General features: G+C 44.2%; 2 protein-coding genes across 3 annotated transcripts; both read left to right on the forward strand.

The window, feature by feature from the left end:
* Nucleotides 1–2,205: 2,205 nt before the first annotated feature.
* On the forward strand, nt 2,206–11,250 carry LOC119180311 (pleckstrin homology domain-containing family A member 8-like). Its single transcript, XM_037431478.2, has 3 exons — nt 2,206–2,429; nt 8,340–8,642; nt 9,491–11,250. The coding sequence occupies exons 1-3, from the start codon at nt 2,325–2,327 to the stop codon at nt 10,745–10,747; spliced, it is 1,665 nt and encodes a 554-aa protein (XP_037287375.2). The 5' UTR covers nt 2,206–2,324; the 3' UTR covers nt 10,748–11,250.
* Nucleotides 11,251–19,415: 8,165 nt separating this feature from the next.
* On the forward strand, nt 19,416–21,173 carry LOC119179554 (pleckstrin homology domain-containing family A member 8). Of its 2 annotated transcripts, none has more exons than XM_037430657.2 (2): nt 19,416–19,554; nt 20,150–21,173. In XM_037430657.2, exon 2 carries the CDS (start codon nt 20,194–20,196, stop codon nt 20,905–20,907), a length of 714 nt encoding a protein of 237 aa, XP_037286554.1. In that variant the 5' UTR covers nt 19,416–19,554; nt 20,150–20,193; the 3' UTR covers nt 20,908–21,173. The 2 variants fall into 2 exon arrangements, with proteins under 2 accessions (XP_037286554.1, XP_037286555.1); XM_037430658.2 differs by having other exon boundaries at nt 19,532–19,660.
* Nucleotides 21,174–22,609: the final 1,436 nt, after the last annotated feature.

Below are 22,609 nucleotides of genomic sequence, written 5' to 3' on the forward strand. Positions count from 1 at the left end.
AGCACTATACTTTGCTTGATGTGGACGTGTTCTGATTTGAATAAATAAGATACATATTGACGCGGAAAATGCTGTGTTCCTTCATTCCCGTTAACCAAGTTTTCAATAATGGCCGTGAGTGTTTCATGTCCGTGATATCGTTCAGATCACGGCTCACAATATCACTAAGAGGGAGTGGCGAAACTTTATTAGGAGCTTGCTCAGCAAGTTTCTCATGTTCGCGCCTTGTTCGGTGGACGCCGGCGTGTCGACAGACAAGGCGACATCCTATCCTCGTCCTCAAAAAGTGCAAACGTCCTCGTCCGCTTGGCAGCATCCTGAAAATGTTTCCAGAACATCGTTTGCGGGACTATCCTTAAGATGTCCTCATGCTGACGTCGCTCGAGCCCGGCGGATTTGTCCAAGCCAGAGGGTTCCTGGAATAAGGGACCCTCCCACCTTCACTCACAAGCTTCATTGAATAAATGTTTCTCTCTCTCTCTCTCCGACGTGTTTAGGAGAGCAACCCGGCTGTTTATGAATGGAAATTACAGGATTAGTGCAATGCACAACATTTGACTCTAGATATATTATAAAAACTACATCTAGGGATATCGCAAAAAGCATGATTGCCTTATTTTGAATGAATACTTATGACTTTAGTTGGTTCGCAATGCTTCGTTATTCCGATTGTTTAAAATACACTACAGTTAGGGGGACAATAACCCTCGCGAAGTTTAGTTCGTCGACATATATTTAAATTTCTCGGATTTCTGACCGCTGAAAACACTGCGACTTGGGGTTCGGACAAAAAAAAAATTGCAGATCCCACGTACTATACGGGAATCAATGATAGGCGAGGCACGGATGAGGAAGGTCGATATATCATTTTAAAATCAGCACAATGTTTCGAAACGGACGTAAATTATGCCGTACGTATGACTTCCATGTCATGATTATCATGTTCGGATGTCATTTACCGTCGTCGTCTATTCTCATCACGTGATAACAAATTTATCACGTAACGTGATATGTGGAGATAGTGAAACGACCACAAGCACGCTATGAGCTTAGCTTGTAGTCATGTTTTACATGACACGCATAACAAGATTTTTATGTTTAGACGTGTCATGTACTTTCGTCATCCATTCGTGCCAATACCGAATTCCGGATATGTGGAGCTAGCGAAACGGGCGTGAGCACGCTATGAGTGTAGCATGTAGTCATATTTTACATGACACGCATATCAAGCATGATTATCATGTTTAGACGTGTCGTTTACCTTCGTCGTCTATTCGCGTCACATGGTACCAAATTTGGTATATGTGGAGCTAGCATTAGCAAAGTCGCTGCGAGCGCGCTATGAGCGTAGCATATGTGGCCATGTAGATGACACGCATTTCATAATTATTGTGTTTGAATAGATAGATAGATAGATAGATAGATAGATAGATAGATAGATAGATAGATAGATAGATAGATAGATAGATAGATAGATAGATAGATAGATAGATAGATAGATAGATAGATAGATAGATAGATAGATAGATAGATAGATAGACTCAAAATCGCAGAAGTATGCTTCGCTTTTTTAAAATGTGGTTGCAACAGTCTTCGCTCTTTTGCTTCCTTTCTGCACTTCAATGGCGGCATTCGGAGAGGCTAGCTGCGCGTGCGTGTAGGACAAATCGGACAGCTGACTTCTCCAGTGTACTTGACGCACGCCGAAAAATAGGCGTTTGCATTCAAGGTGTACATCAGAAATTTAAAAAAAACATTGTCGCACACGCGGATGTCTGTCACGGCTTTTAGTTGGCCAGCTGGTGGACCGGAGTGCGCCATAATTACAAAGCAAGTATTGATTTAGAACGAAAAGCTCCGTGCTGGAGAAGTTCAATAGCAACAATTTAACAGAGGCCTAAATAGATGAACAGCGAAAGTTGTTGAAGAAAAAGCGGCGACGGAGCCTCATCTACACGCGTGGTGACCCATGCAACACGGGCGTCACGCGCGGAGTCCTCAACCGGTTGCATAAAACAAAGATAAAAGACTGCCGGCCCCAATGCGATTGCTATTTTTGCCACCTGTCAAAAACACAGCAAGGAGGCAGCGTAAGCGCTGAATGCAGTACTACAGCAGCAGTACTTGCAAATCGGGTTCCTTTCCTTTTTCACTCGCGCACGTGCGAAACTGTTTCTGCTGGTGGCGTGTGAATCGGTGGCCACTTTCATGCTCTCCCCCCCAAACAGAAACATGGCTAACCCGTGGTGATCGGCAGCGCTCGCGCTGGCGTTTTCTCGGCGCCGTTTAGAACAAATCGCCGCTTCCCCGCTCTGCGAGCAAACATGGAAGGTGTGCTGTGGAAGTGGACCAACTACTGGAACGGTTGGCAGCCGCGCTGGTTCATCCTGGACAAGGGTATCCTCACGTACTACAAGTCCCAAGACGAGGTGGGTTGGTCGGTGTCGCGCGACAGAGCACCGGTGACCGAAGCTGAGCGGCTGTTTCGCTGTCAAGCGCATATGTGACGCATTCCTGGTCGCGACGGCCTGTCATTTTTTGACGTCAGCCACCTGCGCTACGTACCGCCTGATTGTAGAACGACTATGATGCCACTCAGCGCTACGATCACGATCGTTCTTTCATTCGCGAACCGGAACAGCTGGCTAAGTTTCGTTTCGCTTTTAAACGCTTCCTATCGGTCGCCTCCCAGAGTGCGGCGTTAAGTGCAAAGTCGAGGGCACGAGCCTACGCTGCTCTCTGTGCACACCATTTAAACGCAATGAATGGATCTCCGACCTGATATCAATGAAGGAAAAGCGGTAAAATTATGTGAATATAAAAGTACGTTCCGCTGCCTGCTTATTCTTACAGAACACCTGAATGCGTCACCTAATGTGAGAAGAATAACGAAAGGGCACTGCGACACTTGATTTATGCCGAAACTACTTTGTCCTATGCTGTGTTATGATTTTGGGGAACTGCTGTTAAATGTGAAGAGATTCAACGAATGATAGTCAAGCATCAATTATACAAGTAACTACATTTCCCTGTGCGAATGCACTACAGAATTGCTGAATGCTCAGCATTATGTGATGAGATAAAAAAAAAACGGCATTGCAAAATATGATTTATAGGTGGAATGTGCCTGCATATGATACGTAACTGCTGAATTCATCATGGCCCGAGCTAACCCGACTTTCTTCCCTGTGTGCGTTACCTATCGAAAACGCTATGAAATATTGAAGAAATGCAAGCCTCAAACACGTGTAAAACTTGCAGCAGTTGTGAAGGTTGCTTTTAATGTTTGCCCACACTGATTACGATTTTTGTGTCTCATGGTAACTTTCACAAATAATGACTTTTCGATGCATAGCATGCTTGCTTCAGATTCATTGCGAAAATATGTGGTGTAGGGTATAGCCAAGGTTCTGCACAACGCTGACAGGAAACTGAATTTGTTTACGATTGCTACAGTGCATCGCAATAAGCTCCTTAGGTCACTCAATGCATGTGAGCTTTGTAGCTGTAGAAAAGATTTTATCAGACACAGTATTACAGCTAGGAAGTCTGGAAAGGAAAACTTTTTTTAGCTTGCTTGTAGCGATATTGAGAACTAGCTTGTTGGGTGCACCAGTATCTACACTTGTGAAGACCAGACATAATGCAAGAACTAAATCCACTTGAGATTTTCAAAACCGACAGGGAAAAAAAAATGTTTGTTGTAATGCCAGTTGTATTTTGTTGTGTTTTGAAGGTAGTTGCAATAAACACTGTTTGTTTCACTTGGTCTGGCAACTTTCAGAGGTTGTGCTTCGGATTAAACAACAATGCGGTAAACAGATAAGTCATTGTTGGTGCTGATAAGTCATTGTTGACGCGGATAAGTTTTGTCAGCCCTGCCAGGTTGATATCCTGTCTGGTATCACTTGAAACAGCTTGTATGTGAAGTAGGTCTTAGTCATACCTTTGTTGGAGCTTTGTCACATGTACTTCCTCAGGCTATTGCACGCTGTAGCTCTATGCCATCTTTACGGTCATTCCCCAGCCATTATATAATAGTGATGACACCATGCCACAATTGTTATGCCATAAAATTAGCACCTAGTAGGATGCAAAAAAAAAGGCACCACAGCTAATTTCTATCCCAGTATGTTCGCTTCTGAACATTTTTTGCTGTGTTACCGTGACGTGACCGCAAACTGAACAGTTTACCACCAAGCAGGCATTTCCGTACCTGCTAAAACTAACAGCAGCACAAACATTGCAAGCGGGACTAGAACAACAACGAATAACACTCTTACTCCCTTTTCCTGTTTTTGCTTTTTGTGTGTGTGATTTCATTAAGGTTTCTCTCGTAACACCAACTTGTCCGCAGAATTGTTCTCTTAATTTTACCATCATTGCAGTCTATGAGAGGTCAAGTAAATTAATTAAATGCACGTGTACATTCTTGCTCATGTGCAGATGGCTAGGTGGTACCCTTCAGTCCAAAGGCATAACCTGGAGCTGAAGCACCTTGCTGGTGCAATTGTTTTTTTCAACCAGAAGAAGTAGAATAGATCTCACTGTCGTCAACATTTTCATTGCAGAAACTCGAGCAAACTTCTATCCAATAGTACTTGTACCTTGTACCATTGTACCCAATGGTACACAGTGCCGAAAAATGCAGGAAACAAAAAGCTGAAATTCGTTCTAAGTATTTTCGTTCCTTACAACCGTTGATCTTTTAATGTTATCAGGTGGCACTTTCAAAACACAAACACTAAAGAAGGACTGCATTCGAGACTTCCACCAAATAGTTCATTTTTCACGTGGTTCTCGAACGCACAGTTCTGGGCTTGTTGCAGTGCGGTAATTCAGCTGAACTGTGATGCAGCTTGGCTGGTGGAAGTTGAGGACGCGCTGGCCCACTTTGTGCACTGGTTCAAACTTCTTCATTCTTTTTTCATTCACTTACTCATTTCCCTGTCACACTACGCTATGCTTTCTTTAAAATTATATGGAAATGAGCTTGTTCGTTCGTGATAAAAGTAAAAGACAGCGCAATAAAATTACGACTCTGAAGGCTGATCCTTGTCTTTGATCTTGTAGTTTTATTGCACTGCTTTTTTTATATATGACCATGCTTTCTTAGCACTAAAAAGGTAGGGGGTAGCAAGCCAAGTGGCGCGCCAGGCCCAGCCTCCTCTCCCAAAACGTTTTTTTTTTTTCGCCATGGCGTAAAGAATGAAAAATGACCATTACAAAGGGGTGCCCCTCCTGAAATCATGGTGGTGTCCCCCCCACCCCCCAAAAAAAATTTTGTGGCTACGCGCCTGTAAGATAGTGTTTATCATCTTAACTGTGCCTCACCCATTTTATTTTTACTTAGAGGGCATTGTTCAGCAGGTGTCTGTCAGTTTCTCGTAGATGTGCACAATTATCAAAAATATTAACTTCTGATTTTTTATGCCTACAGTTAATTTTATTAATATCAACAGTAATATAAGCAAGAAGTACACTGATCCAAACGTCCTGACTGCTACATTTGTTAGCCACTGATAGCTCTTCATAGTGAAGTTCCCAATTAGGCAGGTTGTAGCTTTTGGCGGCCTGCCTACCACCAGGGTACAACATTTCCCTGGAAAGTGAGAGTTCAGAAAGATGTCAACGTTGTGCTTTCATTGTGAAGTTTTCATGCCATGCTTGACTACAAAGTTTGGCCCGGTACGTTCAAAGTGCCATCTTCTACCGGCAGCATGTGTTTTCTTTGAACGTCTGTGGGTGCCCGGGTGTTTTAATGATCTTGAAAAAGCTGCTAAGACTGAAAGCTCACACAAACCTGAGAAAAATTGAGAGGCACACCACAGCACTGGAATCTTAAGTCTGTAGAAAATTTTCCCTTTTTAGTTTCTTCAAGATAGTCAAAAAGTATTACTGACTAGCCCTTGCTGATTTTTTTTAACCCTTAGACACGCTACGTACAGACTTGTGTACAACCCTTGTATTTGCTATTTGTTCTCACTAGGGGCTATAATATAACAAGATAAATTGAGGTTATGGTGAATGTAATCTCTGGCATAATAAATTTGTCATCATACAACTTCATTTTGCAGGGTACTGTTACATATGATCAGTTTACTGAAGGCACTAACATATTCATCAATCCATGCGACGTGCCGCTCCCGTGACCCATGTCAAAAGTATGATTTTTCTTTGCTCAGCGTGGACATAACCGAAAATTAGTTTGTACTCCAACCTGAGATTTCATTTGATTTAGACGGAAGCAGAGCACGAATGGCTTTAGAATAAATATGACCAATCATTAAACGAGGGGCAGGTGCTGGAACCGATGTTTCAAGAAGCAGCATTGTCTTTTTCAACGCTGCAACTGTTTTTCTTCGTGCTTGTGTGTGTATGCTTTGTACCCTCTCCTCCAAACCAAGCAGAGGAGGAGGAGGAGAAAGCAACTGCAAATTAAGGGGGAGGGCAGGGGCAATTGGGCGAATGAGAAGGAGCGAAAAAGGTTTGCCGTGAAAAAAAGTGGGGTTGGGGGGGGGGGGGGTACATGTGTTGCTGATTTATAAGTGTCGGAAGAAAGCGCCACCTAACAGTGGTAAGTTAGAAATTTTTAGAAGAAAGTCTTTAACTTGTCAGTTTTCGTGTGGTGTGTAACATATCGCGTGGAATCAAGGACCCCTTTTGAAACGTTCATGCCTGCTCGCTGAAGTGTGTAGACTAGTGAGCGATTTACTACTCTCTAAATAGGTATTTAACTACAAAGAAAATTACGAATAATTACTACAACACACATAAATTATTATGACTTTATTTTTGTTGCAATATAATATTGAGTGCCTTGAAATAGCATTGTATGAATTTGATGCACTTACAGATAGTTCTTCATAGCTGGCATCTGAAAGGGTCAACCACCTGAGTGGGAAAGGGAGAGAGAGCGATATTATCGAAAATAAATTGTTAAAAATGCTCTAAGCGTAGTGGTGGTATGCGTAAATGCCTTTGGCCATCTGTCCGCATATTTCAAAGGAATAAGAAGATATACTAGCATTTCCTCTTAACAGTCAGAGGTCTTTTAGATGCTCTCTTAAGGGGCATTCATCGACAGTGACAGCTGTCGTTCCTCACCAACTGGTAGCCTCTTACATGGACATTTGACAAATGTTTTAGATGCAAAGCAGCTCTTTGACTAGCCTGTGTGATGCTGTCCCTTCGTGCGAATGCACCGCAGGTGTTGGCACAGTGCCAAGTCACGGCGCTCTCGCTGCGACGTCCTCAGTTGCTGCCTCATCCGTTCGCCCGCAACTCCTGCCACGACTGCCGCTCACTACATCGTCAACTCATTGGTTCACACGGAATCACACGGAATAAACCTGAGGCGTGCCTGTTGTACGTGTTCGAATATGTCTGTAGGCGTCACCTACAAAACCTACTCCAGCCATCGTATCAAACGAATCTTCCAGCGCACACCGCAGCACCCGCGTTAGCGCCGTTCAACCTGCGACGTCACCCGTGTGCAACGCTACTGCTTCGCATCCCACCAGTGTTCCCTTCGGGGAGTTGGTCCTAGTTTTTAGTCATAAAACAAGTAATTCTAACTTAGTCAGATGCATGGCTCATGTGCACCCTGTTTTTCTATTATTATGCACGAGCAGTGTTCTGAGGCTCAATAATTCACATTTTAAATTACATCACAGATTAAACTCCGTTACAATTCCTGGCTTAGTCTTAATGGCTGACCAGTGGAACGTCACCAGCAGTGGTGCGCTCTGCCAGGTGATGGCCGATAAATGAAAACGATGCTTTTCTTGGTTTGTTAACAAGTTCTGGTTTTGATGCCCATAATATAATAACCTGGATGATTTTTCAGTGCTTCATTTATACTATTAGTGTGCTTTGCCGTGGCCTCGGCAACAATGGAGCCTGGTGTACTTCCTAGATGGTCCATATAAGCGCATCATAGCCTAAGGAGCATCTACAGTTCATGTCAGGCATACTGGATTTACAGCACTGCACTTTCTTGGGGCATACACACTAAACGAAATTTCACGGTTCTGAAAACAAATGCACTGTGAATAGACACTGCGAGTGGTTAGTGATTGTGTAAATATATTCTTGTTGTAGCAACCGTTCATTGTAATCACTTCACTATCTTGAATGAAGGACTGTTTGTAATCGGTTAAATTTAGTTTTTCTGAAGTGTGTTAGAGGTGTATACTGAATCCCATTGCCTTCTCGAATGGTGGCAGCACTGTCATAACCCTCCAGTGTTGTGATGTGCAAAACTGTGTTCCGAAGATTTAGTTCTTCAGATGTAGAGCAGTTTTCATTATAGGCACCACGCAATGTCTCCACACCAGGTGAACCAGGGCTGCAAGGGCTCGGTGAAGGTGTCAGCATGCGAGATAGTGGTGCACCCGACCGACAACCGACGGCTGGACCTGGTGATTCCATCGGAGCAGCATTTCTACCTCCGGGCGCCCACGCCGTCTGAGAGGCAGCAGTGGCTGGTGGCCCTGGGTAGTTCCAAGGCGGCTACGGCAGCGGCTGGCAGCCACGCAGTGCAGCCAATCCGACTTGGAGGTGGTGGGGGTGACCCTGAGGGCGGCCTGCGAGCCAAGAAGGCCGAGTTGCGGCTCTACTGCGACCTCCTTATGCAGCAGGTTTGTAGCAAAAAAGTTTTGGCACACTGGCACGTGCGTATTGTATAATTACAAAAGCAATTACTGACACTCTAGTGGCAATTTCAGCGTTAAAGCCATGTTTCGTGTATATGTATTCATGCTCCCCTTCTCAGCTGCAGCTCACTTCATAGCATGAAAAGTAATTTGGAATCAACACTCCTTTGTTAATAAAAGTGGGTCATGTTAGAGTTCTGGCAAACAAATGTATATTAAAAGAAGGCACATTGAAGCACAGGCAGTGCTTCACAACATGGTGGCCATGGCATGACTGATGTCAATTCCATAGGTTATGGAAAAATTAGTGTACCGGCACATTTCATGCGAACGAGTTGATGCTGTGAAATAGGAAGGAAGGGCAGTGAGCACCTGGCTCAGCTTGTTTAGCCTAGATGTGTCCCTATGTCACAGAACCCACACATTTCATGGGGCATTAGCCTACAGCCCCAATAAGCAGGTGTCTCAGCAGAATATTATAACATTGCAACAGTGAAAAACACTCCTATTCGAAGTTGAGAGCTCATTAAAGAATGGTCTCTTCATTTGGTTGTCAGTATAAGTGCTTGCCAACATTCTCTTCGCCTTCGTTTACGTGTTGTTAAGAGGTCCTCCTAAGTATTCTTGAATACTGTGGACCTTGCATGAAACTTAACAACAACAAAAAGAAAGCTTTGTTACTTATTTTCGCCACATGACTTTAAGACCTGGCACTTGCAACATTGCAGCTGCTTGAGTCATGTACGCTGCAGTTAGTAATGCTGGGCTTATTTATTGATAGGTTTCGTTTGCTCTTCTCTATAGATATTTTAAAGTGTGGTATTCTGTCTCAGGTGCACACCATCAAGACCTCACAGAATGGAGGGGAGGAAGAGGCTGCCAAGGCAGCTGAGGCAGCTGACCTGCTGCGGGCTACCTGCGACACCTTCATTGCTACACTAGAAGACTGCATGCACCTGGCCGACGCAAACTTCACCTACGAGCTGCCCCACCAGGAGGTTCGGGACTCCGCACTGCCACACGAGACCCCACCACTCGTCGCACCTGTGGTTCCAAAGTCTTTGCAGAGTGCCCACCCTTCTTCCCGACGCCGAAGGAAGTCCAACTCCATCTCATCTTCTTCGACTACACCTGGGGCTGCCTCTTCTGCAGTGTCCATGATGGATAGTACCAGGCAGCAGCATGGTCAACGAGCTGACCACAACACTGATGCTGCATTGAATAGCCCCGGACTCGTCCCATCCAGTGCGACATCACCAGGTTGCACATCGACTTCGTCTCTGTCTTCTGCTGCCACCAACCACGTGACGTCACCTGTTGATCTTGTGCCATTACCAGGCAGTGCAGAGCTTTCTGATCACGAGTCCTCACCTGCTCTCAATGGGTCCAGTGTAGCCTCAGTGAACCACCCTAGTCCAGTAGCCAATGGGAACCTTTTGAATCACCTAGGCCGGCCGCACACCTTCTTCTCGGTGATGGAGCACAGCTTCAACGACCTCTCTCCTGCCACTGGCATTCCAACAGAACAGTTCCTGAACAGCTGCCGCTCCATCTTAGCCGTGTTCGATGTGCTTGGCTCGACGGCTTTTGTCCCAGTCAAGATGGACATCCAGGGCAACATAGGCAAGCTACAAGCCAGGTACGAGACGGACCCGTCAAACTTCGACCAGCTCTTCGACATGGTGCGGCAAGAGATCGACTCGGGTGCCAACACCGCCCGCAACTCTGTGACCGATGCACTGCTATGGCTGTCCCGTGCACTGGCCTTTATCCATGCATTCCTGGAGCAGATCCAGTCGGGGAATGCAGTCCTCGCGGACTGCGCCTCCGTGGCGTACGCCACCACCCTCAAGTGCCACCACGGCTGGGTGGTGAGGAGCATCTTTGCCGTGGCGCTGCGAGCCATGCCCGAGCTGGAACCGTTTATAGAAGCCATGGCTCCGTCAGCCGAAGACTTGCAGCACCCGGACTACCGGAGGCAGCTGTTTGCCGATGGCGGAGCGTACGTGCAGGCCCTGCAGGAAGTGCTGGATGCACTCAACAACTTCTACGTTCAAAACGGACTCGAGCCACCTGTTCAGAAATCTTGAGCTCTTTGAAACCCTGTGCCCTTCGTGCGTGGGTCAACAGATCATCCCGTAATCGAGGCAGGAGCTCAAGATTTTTACAGCTGAGCACGATGCCAATGCTGAACATGCATGAAGAATGGCAGACTGCATAGTTTGACTGGTAGTGCGTGTGCATGTGTGGGCAGGTTGCTTCTGCGTGCATGGTTGTAAGAATTTAAACACTGAGGCACTTTCCCTGGTATAGTCAAATCCCACCAGAGAAAGTGAGTTGCTAGTCCGTTCACCTGCTTGTCTAGGAGGTGCACTTTTCTAATAGTGCAGGTAGTTAGGTGAAAATGACTTGTTGCCACTTGGCCCAACTTCTTATATTTTCTATTAGTTCACGATTCTGGCTGACTTGAGATTCTTGACTCTAATCGATTTGAATATTACGAAATAGTCCAAACTCGTCTGACATGCTAATACCCTGCTAAAACGTCAAGTGTCATAAAAATGAGATGTAGATAAAGCATTTATTTGCAGTATTGTTGGGCCAATGTTCATTAGAGTCAACAAGAACAGGCAGCAAATAAAGACGAAATAAGGGCTGCATGCAATAGACAGAGCAGCTTTTTTCTCAGCTTCTTTCGCTCTCTGTACATAAGTGAATAGAGCACTTTAAAATTTAAGATAGCCTTGCAGGCTTTTGTTTTTTCTAAAATAAATCCTCTCCACATTTCACTGAAAGCTTTAGTTCCACTTGAATGCATTTATAACATGCCCTTCTTCATTGTTTTGTGGACAAAATGGTGCTCAGTAAATGAGCCTTGCAACGATAAATTTTTTGTTTGGGCACTGTGGAGGTGACACTACGAGCTGAGCACTTGTGGGTATTTTGAGAACTTTGTGATTGCGTGGTACGACCAAGTTTCTTTTTGATCTGACTGAGGGCCAAAGAATTGTATTAGTGCATATATTGACACAGGCCTGAGGGCAGTCTCATGTTCTTATTCACCAGCACTGGCTGTTCCACATGAAATTTCTTCGAAACATTGTTTCCATCATTTACTAGATGGTTCCTGAATATCGAGGGCTGAGCGCTCAAGGCGTGTTCTTCGTTCTTGTCATTTCAATGTGAAACAGACACTGCAAATGTGTGGCTCTGCTCTCAATAAGATGTTATTGACTGAAAAGCATCCTTGCGACAGTTTTAAGCTAGAATTCGCATTAAAGGAGGTTGCGGTGGACATCTATTGTACCTGTCGGCCGTCATCCTCCAAACCTAGCCCTGCAATTCAGTTGCGTTCATTTCTCGAATAGCACCATTTCCTACAATCACTAGAGGCAACACGTGTGCTGGTATCAATTGGTCAAACATGGTAATGATGGGTGATGCATGGATTTGCCTAAGAATTTTCGTTCTTGCTTCAAGCTGCTTTACAACTTTGAAAAGCATTTTTTCTTTTTTTTTTCAATGGTGTTATATCATTATAAATGCAACGGTGTGTAATTTATTTGCATGTATGTAAAAGCTTCTTGTCCTCATGCATCCATAGAGGAAAATTTGGAAGTGAACATTAATTAGCTAAAGGAGCACTGACATCAAGTTTACTCATGTCAAGATTTTCGCGCCAACGAGTAGCTATCAACCTTCTAGTAGGGATTCGCGACCTAAGACGCACCTGAAGTATGAATGAATATCTTTAATATTGATTAATATATTCGTTATCAAATGTGGTTCAAAATGGGTCGAAAGCCCGCCAAATTGTAGTGCTGTCAGCGCAACCTCGCGGCCACGTCGAGGCCGCTGCACAGCTGATTCAGCTTTCCCTAAAAATGGTGACGTCACGCATACTGGCATTTCGTCTGCTAGGAGCGCACGTGCAGTCAGTCCAGCAGTGTCTGTGATGATGTACACACTAAAGCCTCTCCATGCGTTTTCTGCTGGCTAGGTTAAGTAGCGCCAACTCGTTCTTCCCCTCTCCCTTTAACCCCTGCCTCGAGAAGGGGCCTCATACTGCCAGTGAAACCCAACTCGTTTGCCAACACAGGATTTACCCTGCAGCAGCTCGGTGCAAAGTGAAGCGAGCAAATGCAGTTGTTCTTCTTAGGCGTCCAGTCCCTCTGTCCATCGGCGCATACGAAGTCAATCCACTGGCTGCGTTGAGGTTCGTGGCTTGGAAAGGCATGAAATTTCACGCAATTTCCCCTTTTCCCGCGCCTCGACATGCAGGTTCTCACTGCGCAGTGGTTCCCCGACATTCTGGCACGTGTTGTCACTCTGAATGATCGTACTCACGCTGTTGAGCACATGTGAAATCGATCGACGCGACACGATGAATCGCACGCGCACTTCAACACAGCAAGGAGAGCCAATAGTGAGGGCATGGCGAGGAGTCGGCTCCAAACACACTCAGATCGTCGATGTCAAGTATCGTCACTCAGGATGGTATTTGTGGAATGTATCACACCGAACACATAGCACTAGTGCCGATGTCGCAAGGGAGTCTATTTTCAGTTTTTTCTCCAAAGCTTTTCTACGCTGTTTGACATCTAATTAAAATAACTTCCATGCGACGGATGCCATTCAGATTTGGCCAAGAAGACCTATGCGCACCAAGTGCTCGAATGATGGGCAGATCTCGATCTTGAAATTTGATGTCAGTGCCACTTTAAATCAAGTGCAGTAAATTGGCACCGCAAGATTGTCTGAAGCAAAAAGCATAACGATAATACTTTTCAGGTACCAGGCATAACATCCATTCTCATCAGAGACGAGCGTTTGGGACATCAGACTTTCCTCTACTGTGATGTAGGTAGCGTTACATTGGACATCAAACCACAATCTGGTGTGCGTAGGGCATAATCTCCGTGTTGCACACCTGTAAGAAGTTAATAACCAGTGTTTTCAACTTTAGCCAAAATATTAGTGAGCCGTACGATCTAAAACCAGCATTAGCCTGGCAAACCTGTACAGTGTTTGTGCACAGATCTCTCTTTTATATGTGGTTTGTAATGAGTCAATTGAATATTAAGTAGAGAACTGGATTTTACTCCAGTGCCTTCTGTGAACTTTGGATATGCTGTTTCCTCGTGCAAGACATCAAAAGTGTGAATTGAAAAATTTAATGGGGCTTGGCCCGACTTGTAGCTTTTAGTGATGTCCCATGAGTCAGCTTGTCAATGTAGAGATTTGACAGCTGCTGGTCCTATGTAACCAAAAAAATTATGTTGAATTGTTCGGTGGTTTTGGTACACCTCATACCATAGTGGTGCTAATTTTGCAAGCTTAAAGCGGTAGCTATCTTAAATGCATGTTATTGTTTTGTTTGTAATAATGTCGTCATTGCATTGTTTTATTTGTAGCCTCGTTGATCAGTGAGGTGCTACACCTCTGTGAAGTGCCCTCTTATCAGACATCATAAATTGTGTCCAATTCACAGTCTTCTGTAATATTAGGTTAATTCTATAAGTGAGTTATTACATTTCTCTAGTTATTGCAGTGTTGCAGCAGTGACAGCTTATGGACATGCCACGGTTTGCGTTGCATGTTAGCGCATGCATAAAATAATTAAGCAGTCGCCATAAAAGACAGGATTCACGAAGCTGATAGCTCCTCGTAATTATTGTAGTTTTTGGATCAACTTGCACTCGAACACCTATTTTTGACTTGCAAGCCCTGCGCAGGCTCCCGCCCTTAGTCCCAAGCCCACTGTATTGTCTTTGGCGTCACTTATCATCGTTTATTTGTATTTCATAGCGCTTACGCTTTTCGGCAAAGTTTCCAAGAGTGCATATTTTACGTTCAGACTATTGCTGTGAGACAGTGCATTAGCCATTCTTTTACACTTGCTGGGTTTTGTAAGTTTATAATTGCATCCTAGTTTGTGGGCACCAAGTGCGTTGCCCTTCGAACTTCCTTTAGTTCTCGGAAACATTCCTCTCACCTCGTCTGGCAGTGTGGTTGATTTAATTTCCGCTGCGGAAAGCAAATCAATCACGCTGCGTCACATGACATCCATGACATGCTTCAGTGTGTCTTGCTTTACAGCAACATTTTGGCTGAAACTTCCAATGTCGTCTCAAAATGTTCCTCTTGATCTGATTGTTGCTTATTATTATAAGTATGCCAGAAAGTGGTAGAAGAGTATAACAACAGCTCGTTGCATCAGTCTTCAGCATTGGTAAACTCTGCAAGTATCGCTTGCCATTGGTAATGGCATCTTGAAATAGGCCACAACTCCTCCTACTGCTGCACGTTTGCACTTTGTGGTTGATTCAATGTGACTGAGCTCGCTTCGTCTGAGGGACACCAATGCTGCACTGTTTCTTATGTTGTAACGCAAACTGAAATGGAACTGCACGAAAAGATTTAAAGTGTGGTGCTATTCCTTCATAATAAATACAGGCTGTTCAGTAGCCAAGCTTATCATACTTTCACAATTAATGAAGCTGGCCTTTAGTTCTGCAAGCTGTCTGCTTTCAGAGTACTATTTGAGAAAAAAAGTGCAACCAGTGCAGTGTTGGTCCTGTTTTTTATTTGTACCCTCCTAAGTCAAGGTAGCATTGTGTTTGCAGTGATGTGCTTTGTTTGCAAGAAATTTGTAATATAAGAATATTTGAGTAAAGGTTTATATGTTTATGTACATATGTACAAACTGTGGTGGAGCTGTGCCTTTGTATTCAGCTTTTTGAAGGGTCAGTAGTTGCATAAGAACCTTATGCAACGTCTTGTCGCACGTGGCTGCTTTAGTCGCAGTTGAAATAGTGCCGAAATAAAAAAGTATCACATAAAGCTTGTTTAGTAGCCACAGTGAATGACTTGGTAACACACCAGCTGAAATGAAAACTATCGCGTGTTAAGTTTGTTCAGTAGCCGCAGCAAATGTGACACATCAGCCGACCTTACTGCACTGGGTGTCTGACCAATTGTCCCACGTTTCGCGCAATAAGCCTCAGGTAAGTGTCCTTGGGTTAAAAATTGATGGCGAATGCACAAGTATCGCAAGTTTCATGGCCGTAACTGCAACAATATGAAAACGTATCGTGCATCACTTGTCTCGTGCCGCTGCAGCCGGCAAATATGTAGCCTTTGAGATTCGTAATTCTTGCTGAAAGGAAAATGTTACTCTGGCGTGGATTTCAATAGAAGTTAATAGATGAATGGCAGCCATAGTATTATGAAACTATATTATGGCAGTGTTATACCCCTGTCACACGGGCACGCGTGAAGACCGTTTAACTCCCTCGTCCTTACGACAACGAAGATGCCGTCCGTGTCACACGGCCACCCTTACGCAAACGAAGGTAAACGGAGCATTTCGCAAAGGACATTCAACGATCTCCCATCGCAGCGAAACGAGGTACTCTCGTCCCCAGCAGTCAGAGAAAAATTTTGAGTACTAAGTGGCCGCAGTAAAAGAATGATACATTTTGGCAATATTAAACGTTCTTTCGTTGTAGTACTCATTCACAACGCGTGTTTGTTTACATATATTTACGCGCGCCAGAGTTCACTTACTCTCAACACCAATGCCCCTACACACCGTGCCTCGCGAGTCGGGCCGGCCGGCGCCAGCAGATCAACAGCACTAAAACTCCCTATTACCAGCGCAATATCGTACCACTTCCTAGCTGCTTACACCTAGCTGGTTCTCATTTGCTTGGATGACGGTAGTGTGGACGATAGTATAGCGCGAGAACAGAACGACGACAATGTACTATACCTTTGTTGTCGTTCTGTTCTCGCGCTGTACTATCGTCATGTCATAACATAGAGTTTCATACAATATATGTGTCATACCAACTGGCAATCAGCCCAAACCACCACACTTCTAGAATAGTGAGGAATACGGAGCCCCACAAAAAGTAAATGATTATTGCGTGAAAAGAGTAAATCATTATTGAGTGTTAGAAGCTGTGGTCGGAGCTCAAATTGCGCCAATCGTTATCAAGGCCTTTGTTGTCACAAAACCGCCAGTGTTCATCTACGCACGTATCCCTCAAAGGGTCTATGTCTTCTGGAGTGGAGGTGCGCCCAGATACGTGACGCCGGTCACCGCCATATCGGAAAAGGAAAGACTTGGAAGCAGACGACAAAGTGTGCTTCATAGCTCCGCCCTCGCATTCGCCTGGTGACATGCTTTTGTAAAGCAGTTAAAGATTGTACAAGGTCATGGTGACTTCGTTCGTCACTTAAGGCTGCACAAATCGCATCAAGATGACGCCTGGGATCACTTTTCACGTGTAAGTATTCTCGCTTCGTTCGCTGACGATCGCCTGTTTTTCCGCTATTTTGTTAAATTAGAAACAATATCAAAAGTGCGCATGCGTGTATTACATGCGTATGGAAGGTAACTTGAGGCTTTAAATACTCGCTGACACGACGTTGTCCCTGAGTTTTAAGTTTATGTACGAAGGACTTGCGGTCTGTCTGCACGTATCAAAACATTGGAACGAGTAGGACGTCTGAATTCCCTTTGAATTCCAAGTTTTCTGGTGTTGTCTTACAAGGCAAGGCTGACGGCGTGTCTGCATATATATATATTTTTTTTGCGAGTGAATATCGAATTTGGTGCATGTTTATCGAGGAATTTCCATGCCGTGATTATCCGTACTGTTACAGCTAGGTTTCCGAAAGGCATGCGCTGCGTTCTGCCTGGGAACGTGCTGTTCGAAGAAATAGTTGGAAGACTACAGACGGTCACCACCTCTGTTCTATTCACTCCGAAGAATGCTGCTTCGACAGAACGGGGCAGACAACCAGACTGTGGCCTGGCAGTGCGCCTTCGATTTTTACTGCTTTCCGAGCGCATCTGCGAAAACCTGTTCGTTTCAACCTCCTTGACGTAGCTTCAATAGAATGTAGTCAGAAAAATGAGCAATTGTGTCTAAAACGAGATGAGACACCTTTGAAATCCGTTCTATCTTGCCGACGAAACCGAAACAAAAGCGCCGATGGACGAAGTTGCCAAAATGAATGAGTGGCGTTATATCAAACATCGAGCTAGTCAGCTACCTCGTTTCTAGGCTCTGAAGGCTGCGCTTGCCATGGCAACACACGTCGCCAACGGAAGTTGATAAACAGTATGCATAACTAACGCCACTACAATTGTTCTTATAAACGATTCATTTAGGGTACGTCTTCTGGAGTTTGTCGGTTGCACGCGACATCGGTGATTCGGTTTTGGTTCCGCCTGTAAATTAATTAGAATTCGACAAACTCTAAAAAAATTACTGGTGACTCCCAGTTTACCTAATTACTACTCTTTTCTCACTTTATCTTTAATTATTTCAACTTCCTTATCTATGTTGTCTGGTAATCAGCCGACACACACACACAAGCACATATATGAAAGAGGCGAGCAAATGTAGCGTTCCTCTTGATCTTGAGTATCTGCAGGCACATTTCTTGAAAACCCATATATACTATACAACCCTTTTGTACCGCAATAGTGCACCAGCAAGCTCGATATGCAAAGCATCCCTCGACAACATATTGATCTGAAAGCGTGCAGCTGACAATGGATGCATAACGTAATTTGTTTCATAATTTGAATTTCATTACGAATTTCATTTCGTAATTTGCATAACGTAATTTGTTGTTGTATTCACTTATTCACACAGTTGAAGACCAAGTTAAGCTTAGCAGAGAAATTGAGAAACTCATGAAGTGGTGTAATTCTTGGCAAATGTGTGTAAACTATCAAAAAAGTGTGGCCATGTCGATAACAAATAAGAAGTGTCCCCTTGTTTACAATTATACAGCTGATGGAAACATCCTAAATCGAGTAACAGAGTACAAGTATCTATATAGGCTTGCATATATGTAGCAACCTCCACTGGGATCGACATATCGACTACATATCTAATAATGCAATGATGAAATTACATTTTTTGAGACGTTCTCTTCGCTATTCATCATACGACACTAAAATTCTGGCGTACAAATCTCTTATCCGACCCATTTTGGATTATGGAAACATTATCTGGGATCCTTACACCAATGTCAATATCCATAAACTAGATAGAATCCAAAACAAGGCTGTCCGATTTATTTTCAAGAAATACGGCCCAACATCAGTCTCTGAATTAGTTGCCAAAGCGGGATTCAAACGGACTTCAGAAAGAAATAGAATTTCTCGTTTGTTGTTCTTCTTTAAGATAGTTAATGGTCGAATAAATAGTAACACAGGTGAATACTTAAAGTTCTCTTCCGGTTACTCTACCAGACAACGTCATAAACACACTGTCGTTCCTTTCCAGCCCAATAATAATACTTTCAAGTATTCCTTTTTTCCGCGCACTGCCAAAGAATGGAATGAGCTTGACAGCAAAATTATTGAAACAGACAGTATCGAGGCATTTGAAAAATTTATATCTGACTAGTGTTTTTTTTTTCTTCGTGAAACATTTTTTATGTTGTTTGAAGTGCTTTGTTCTGTGTTGACTGCAGTATTGTACTGTTGATTTTGTTGTACTATGTACACCCACTCTGCTATGGCCCCAAGTTGGGGCTAGCAGTATTGCTAAATAAATATAAATAAATAAATAATAAACAAGAAGTGGCATTCATTCGTTGGTGTAACTTAAAAGTGGTTTCCATCTCATTTTTTTATCTAGCAATATGGCCGCCCACGGCTTCATTTGCTCCCGTTGGCGGCAGCCGGAACTGCCACTCCAGAGGTTCTATAGATACCTCCTTGCTAGCCCTGTAGCTATTATCAGATGCATTCGTTGAGTCCATGGACAACACTGGCAGCGGTAGTCTCGGAGGCCAAGGGCGGGTAGCGTGTGTGCGGGTCATCGGCTGCTCTACCTGTACACGTTTAACTGATAAAATTCATGAGGTAAGTGCCGCTGCGCGCACCTACGTCCTTTATTTAGCAGTCAGTATTACACGACCACTTGCGACAATCACCAGCGTGGCCTGAGTAGCGGAGGTTGATTCGCGAGGTGAACCCTTTTGTTATATTTCCTGCAAGCTTGTACGTGATGAATTGCGGCGGTGTAGTAAACTAGCTGGCATTCGATCGTCTCAAACGTAGTGTGCATCGTGGACACTAGTAGCTAGCTCGGACTTCCGTCTTGATCAAGAGAACTCTAATCCTTTGCCAAACGGCCAAATCAAAACACTCATCACATTTGGACAGCTTTTGGTGGCCGAGAAGTAATCAAACTTGCCTCAACCTGCTGCTACGGTAGGTGTTCTGTGCTGCTACTCGGAAGCGGATATCCGTTATGATACCTACAGGTGCGCTGCAGAGGGTCATAGGAGAGATTCAGTAGAGTGTCACAAAGGGATTCAGTAAAGGTGGGGGGTGGGGGGTCACTAGCATAGAAAAACTATGGTCACTAGTTAGCGAGTAACGTGTGTGTGTGTGTGTGTGTGTGTGTGGTAGTTTGCCAGGAATAATGTCACGCGGTTGCTCTCTTTTGTCGCAGGTGGACTAGAGGCGTATACCGTATTACGTCACCGCAAAGAGGCCATGACCTCAGAGCAGAATGTGAGCGAGGAGGGTCTCGGTGCGCCCTCCTCCTTGCCCGCTGACGTCACCGGCTCCCGCGACGTCAGCACCTTCTTCTCGATCATGGAGTCCAGCTTCGTCCATATTAGGGAACCATCCGAGTCCAGCATCGAAACTGCCCAGTTCCTGGCGTGCTGCCGATCCGTACTTCCGGTGTTTAACGTCCTTGGCGGAAAGGTCTTCTCTCCGATTAGGGCCGACATCCAGGGAAACATAGACAAACTCAACGAGAAATACAACACAGACAAGAATGGCTTTGCTCGGTTGATGGCGATGCTGCAGAAGGAAGTCGATGAAGGCAGGAACGCGACATCTGGCCGAGCCATTGAAGCCCTTCTGTGGCTCAAGAGGGCCCTGGAGTTCATCCTTAACTTCCTCTCTGAGATTCACGGGGGCAATGAAAACTTGGCCGACTGTGCCACCAAGGCGTACAATGGAACCCTGAAGCAGTACCACAACTGGATCGTTCAAAAATTGTTTGCCGTCGCTGTCCATGCAATGCCTTCGTTGAGGACCTTCAAGCGTGAGCTTGCTCCCAGCCCAAAGGACGCATCGCATCCCGATTATGCGAAACAGCTCCATGCCGACTGTGGGGAGTATGTGGTGGCCCTCCGTTCTGTTCTGGAGACCATCAACCAATTTTACAAAAATCTAAATCTGGAACCAAATTCGTAATACGGCCTTTCTCGTGATACGTGCCTTACAATGACTTAGTACAGAATTCTGGGTGGTTACAAGCACCAAAATCTAACCCGGTTCATAATAGCAATCTCCGAAACATGTGCCTTTCAACGACTTTGAACTGAAGTCTGTGTGGTCTTGCACATTAATATTTTTTAGACTGCTTGCTAGACATTAGCTTAAATTTACGATGAATAGAATGCCCAATATTTTAATGCTGTGATTTTACAACATGCATGCAAGTGCAGTTGCTGGCTTTTTATAATGGTTTATTTTTTATAGATACTATATATTTACCCGATTTCAGAAGTTATATATTATGGCCTTACAAATGCAAAGAGCTTTGTAACTTTAGTGCAAGTACAGAGAGTTCATTCTGATATATATTGATACACAATGCAGATGCAGTGCCTAATTTCGGGAGTCTCGCATCGTGATCTCAAAAATACAAAGTGCTTCTTAGCTTTAGTGCGAGTGCAAACATTTCATACATCTCTAAAGGTGCCTTTAGTTTTAGCTATCCACACACTGCAATTTTACTTGAGCATGTAGAGTGTAGCAAATGTATGCTTAATTTATATAGGAAAGATCAATGATGTTTTATGCTGATACAGATATCTATATTTTATTGTTGACTGTCCCACTTGTGATGCCTTTATAAATGAAACAAGGGGAAGTGGATGTTTGTGTTCTGCCTCTCCAGTGTTTGCAATCTCAACACGATACTTTGTGTTGGTGTTATGCTGTGCAATGCCACATAAATCATATTATGCACTGAATATTTCATCCTCGGTCTTACGTTAATTTTGACAAATAAAGCTATTTACAGTGTTGCTTACTCAGCCTTTTTTGAACATGTTGATTCTAGCTCAGAGACAAGGCCTGCCTTGGAGGATCGTATACATTAAGAGCATCGCTGCATGCATGTTTAGAGAGATGAAGCAAACGAGCGGTAGCATCTGCTAATAGGACAGTCTGCAGCATGCTGTAGGCGTTGTGTAGTTTTCAAAAAATAAAGCTGAAAAGCATGCGAACGTAGGCAAAAAAAGAGTACGAAACGTGACCCATGACTTCCAAATGGTCTTCATTTTGCAGTAGGGCGTAATATATTTTGCTCTCCTGGGGTACTATTTTGGAAACTAATTCCGCCATATTGCTAAATTTTGTAATGGCGGCATTTTAAGCCAATCAGAGAGGTCGCAGCAGCTTACTTGGCCAATTAGCATCGATCAATGGCGGAATACATCGCGGAATTGCTCAATGTCCAGAATAGCACCCCTGTCGAACAAAAATATGGTTGGGTGTCGGGAGCACTAATCTAGCAGTTCGCGTGCTGTTATATGCGCCGTCATTAACAAAAGCCATCTAACCGAAGCTTCTACTCCGCTACGCTAAATGCAAATATTCACGTGTGTGTGTAGGTAACCCACATGTTTTTTGGGGGGTGTTGTCAGAAAAATAAGGAGCCAAGAAAGATGAGATTCCAGTGTTCTCATGTGCGGGCAGTGATTTATAGGGACACCTCTTTTGATAAGAACTTTGCGTGTGTGCATGCGTGCATCTGTTCATCGCACAATAAATATTTTGAGTGCGGTTGGTACTGTCAACTTCGCTTTGAGCGCACGTTCTATGTGAGAAACCGAAACGAAATTCACAAGATATAAAAGTTTGCAAGTTTTAATGAGCCACACTGGCT

Source organism: Rhipicephalus microplus, chromosome 7 (genome assembly GCF_043290135.1).
Source record: "Rhipicephalus microplus isolate Deutch F79 chromosome 7, USDA_Rmic, whole genome shotgun sequence".
NCBI lineage: Eukaryota > Metazoa > Arthropoda > Arachnida > Ixodida > Ixodidae > Rhipicephalus > Rhipicephalus microplus.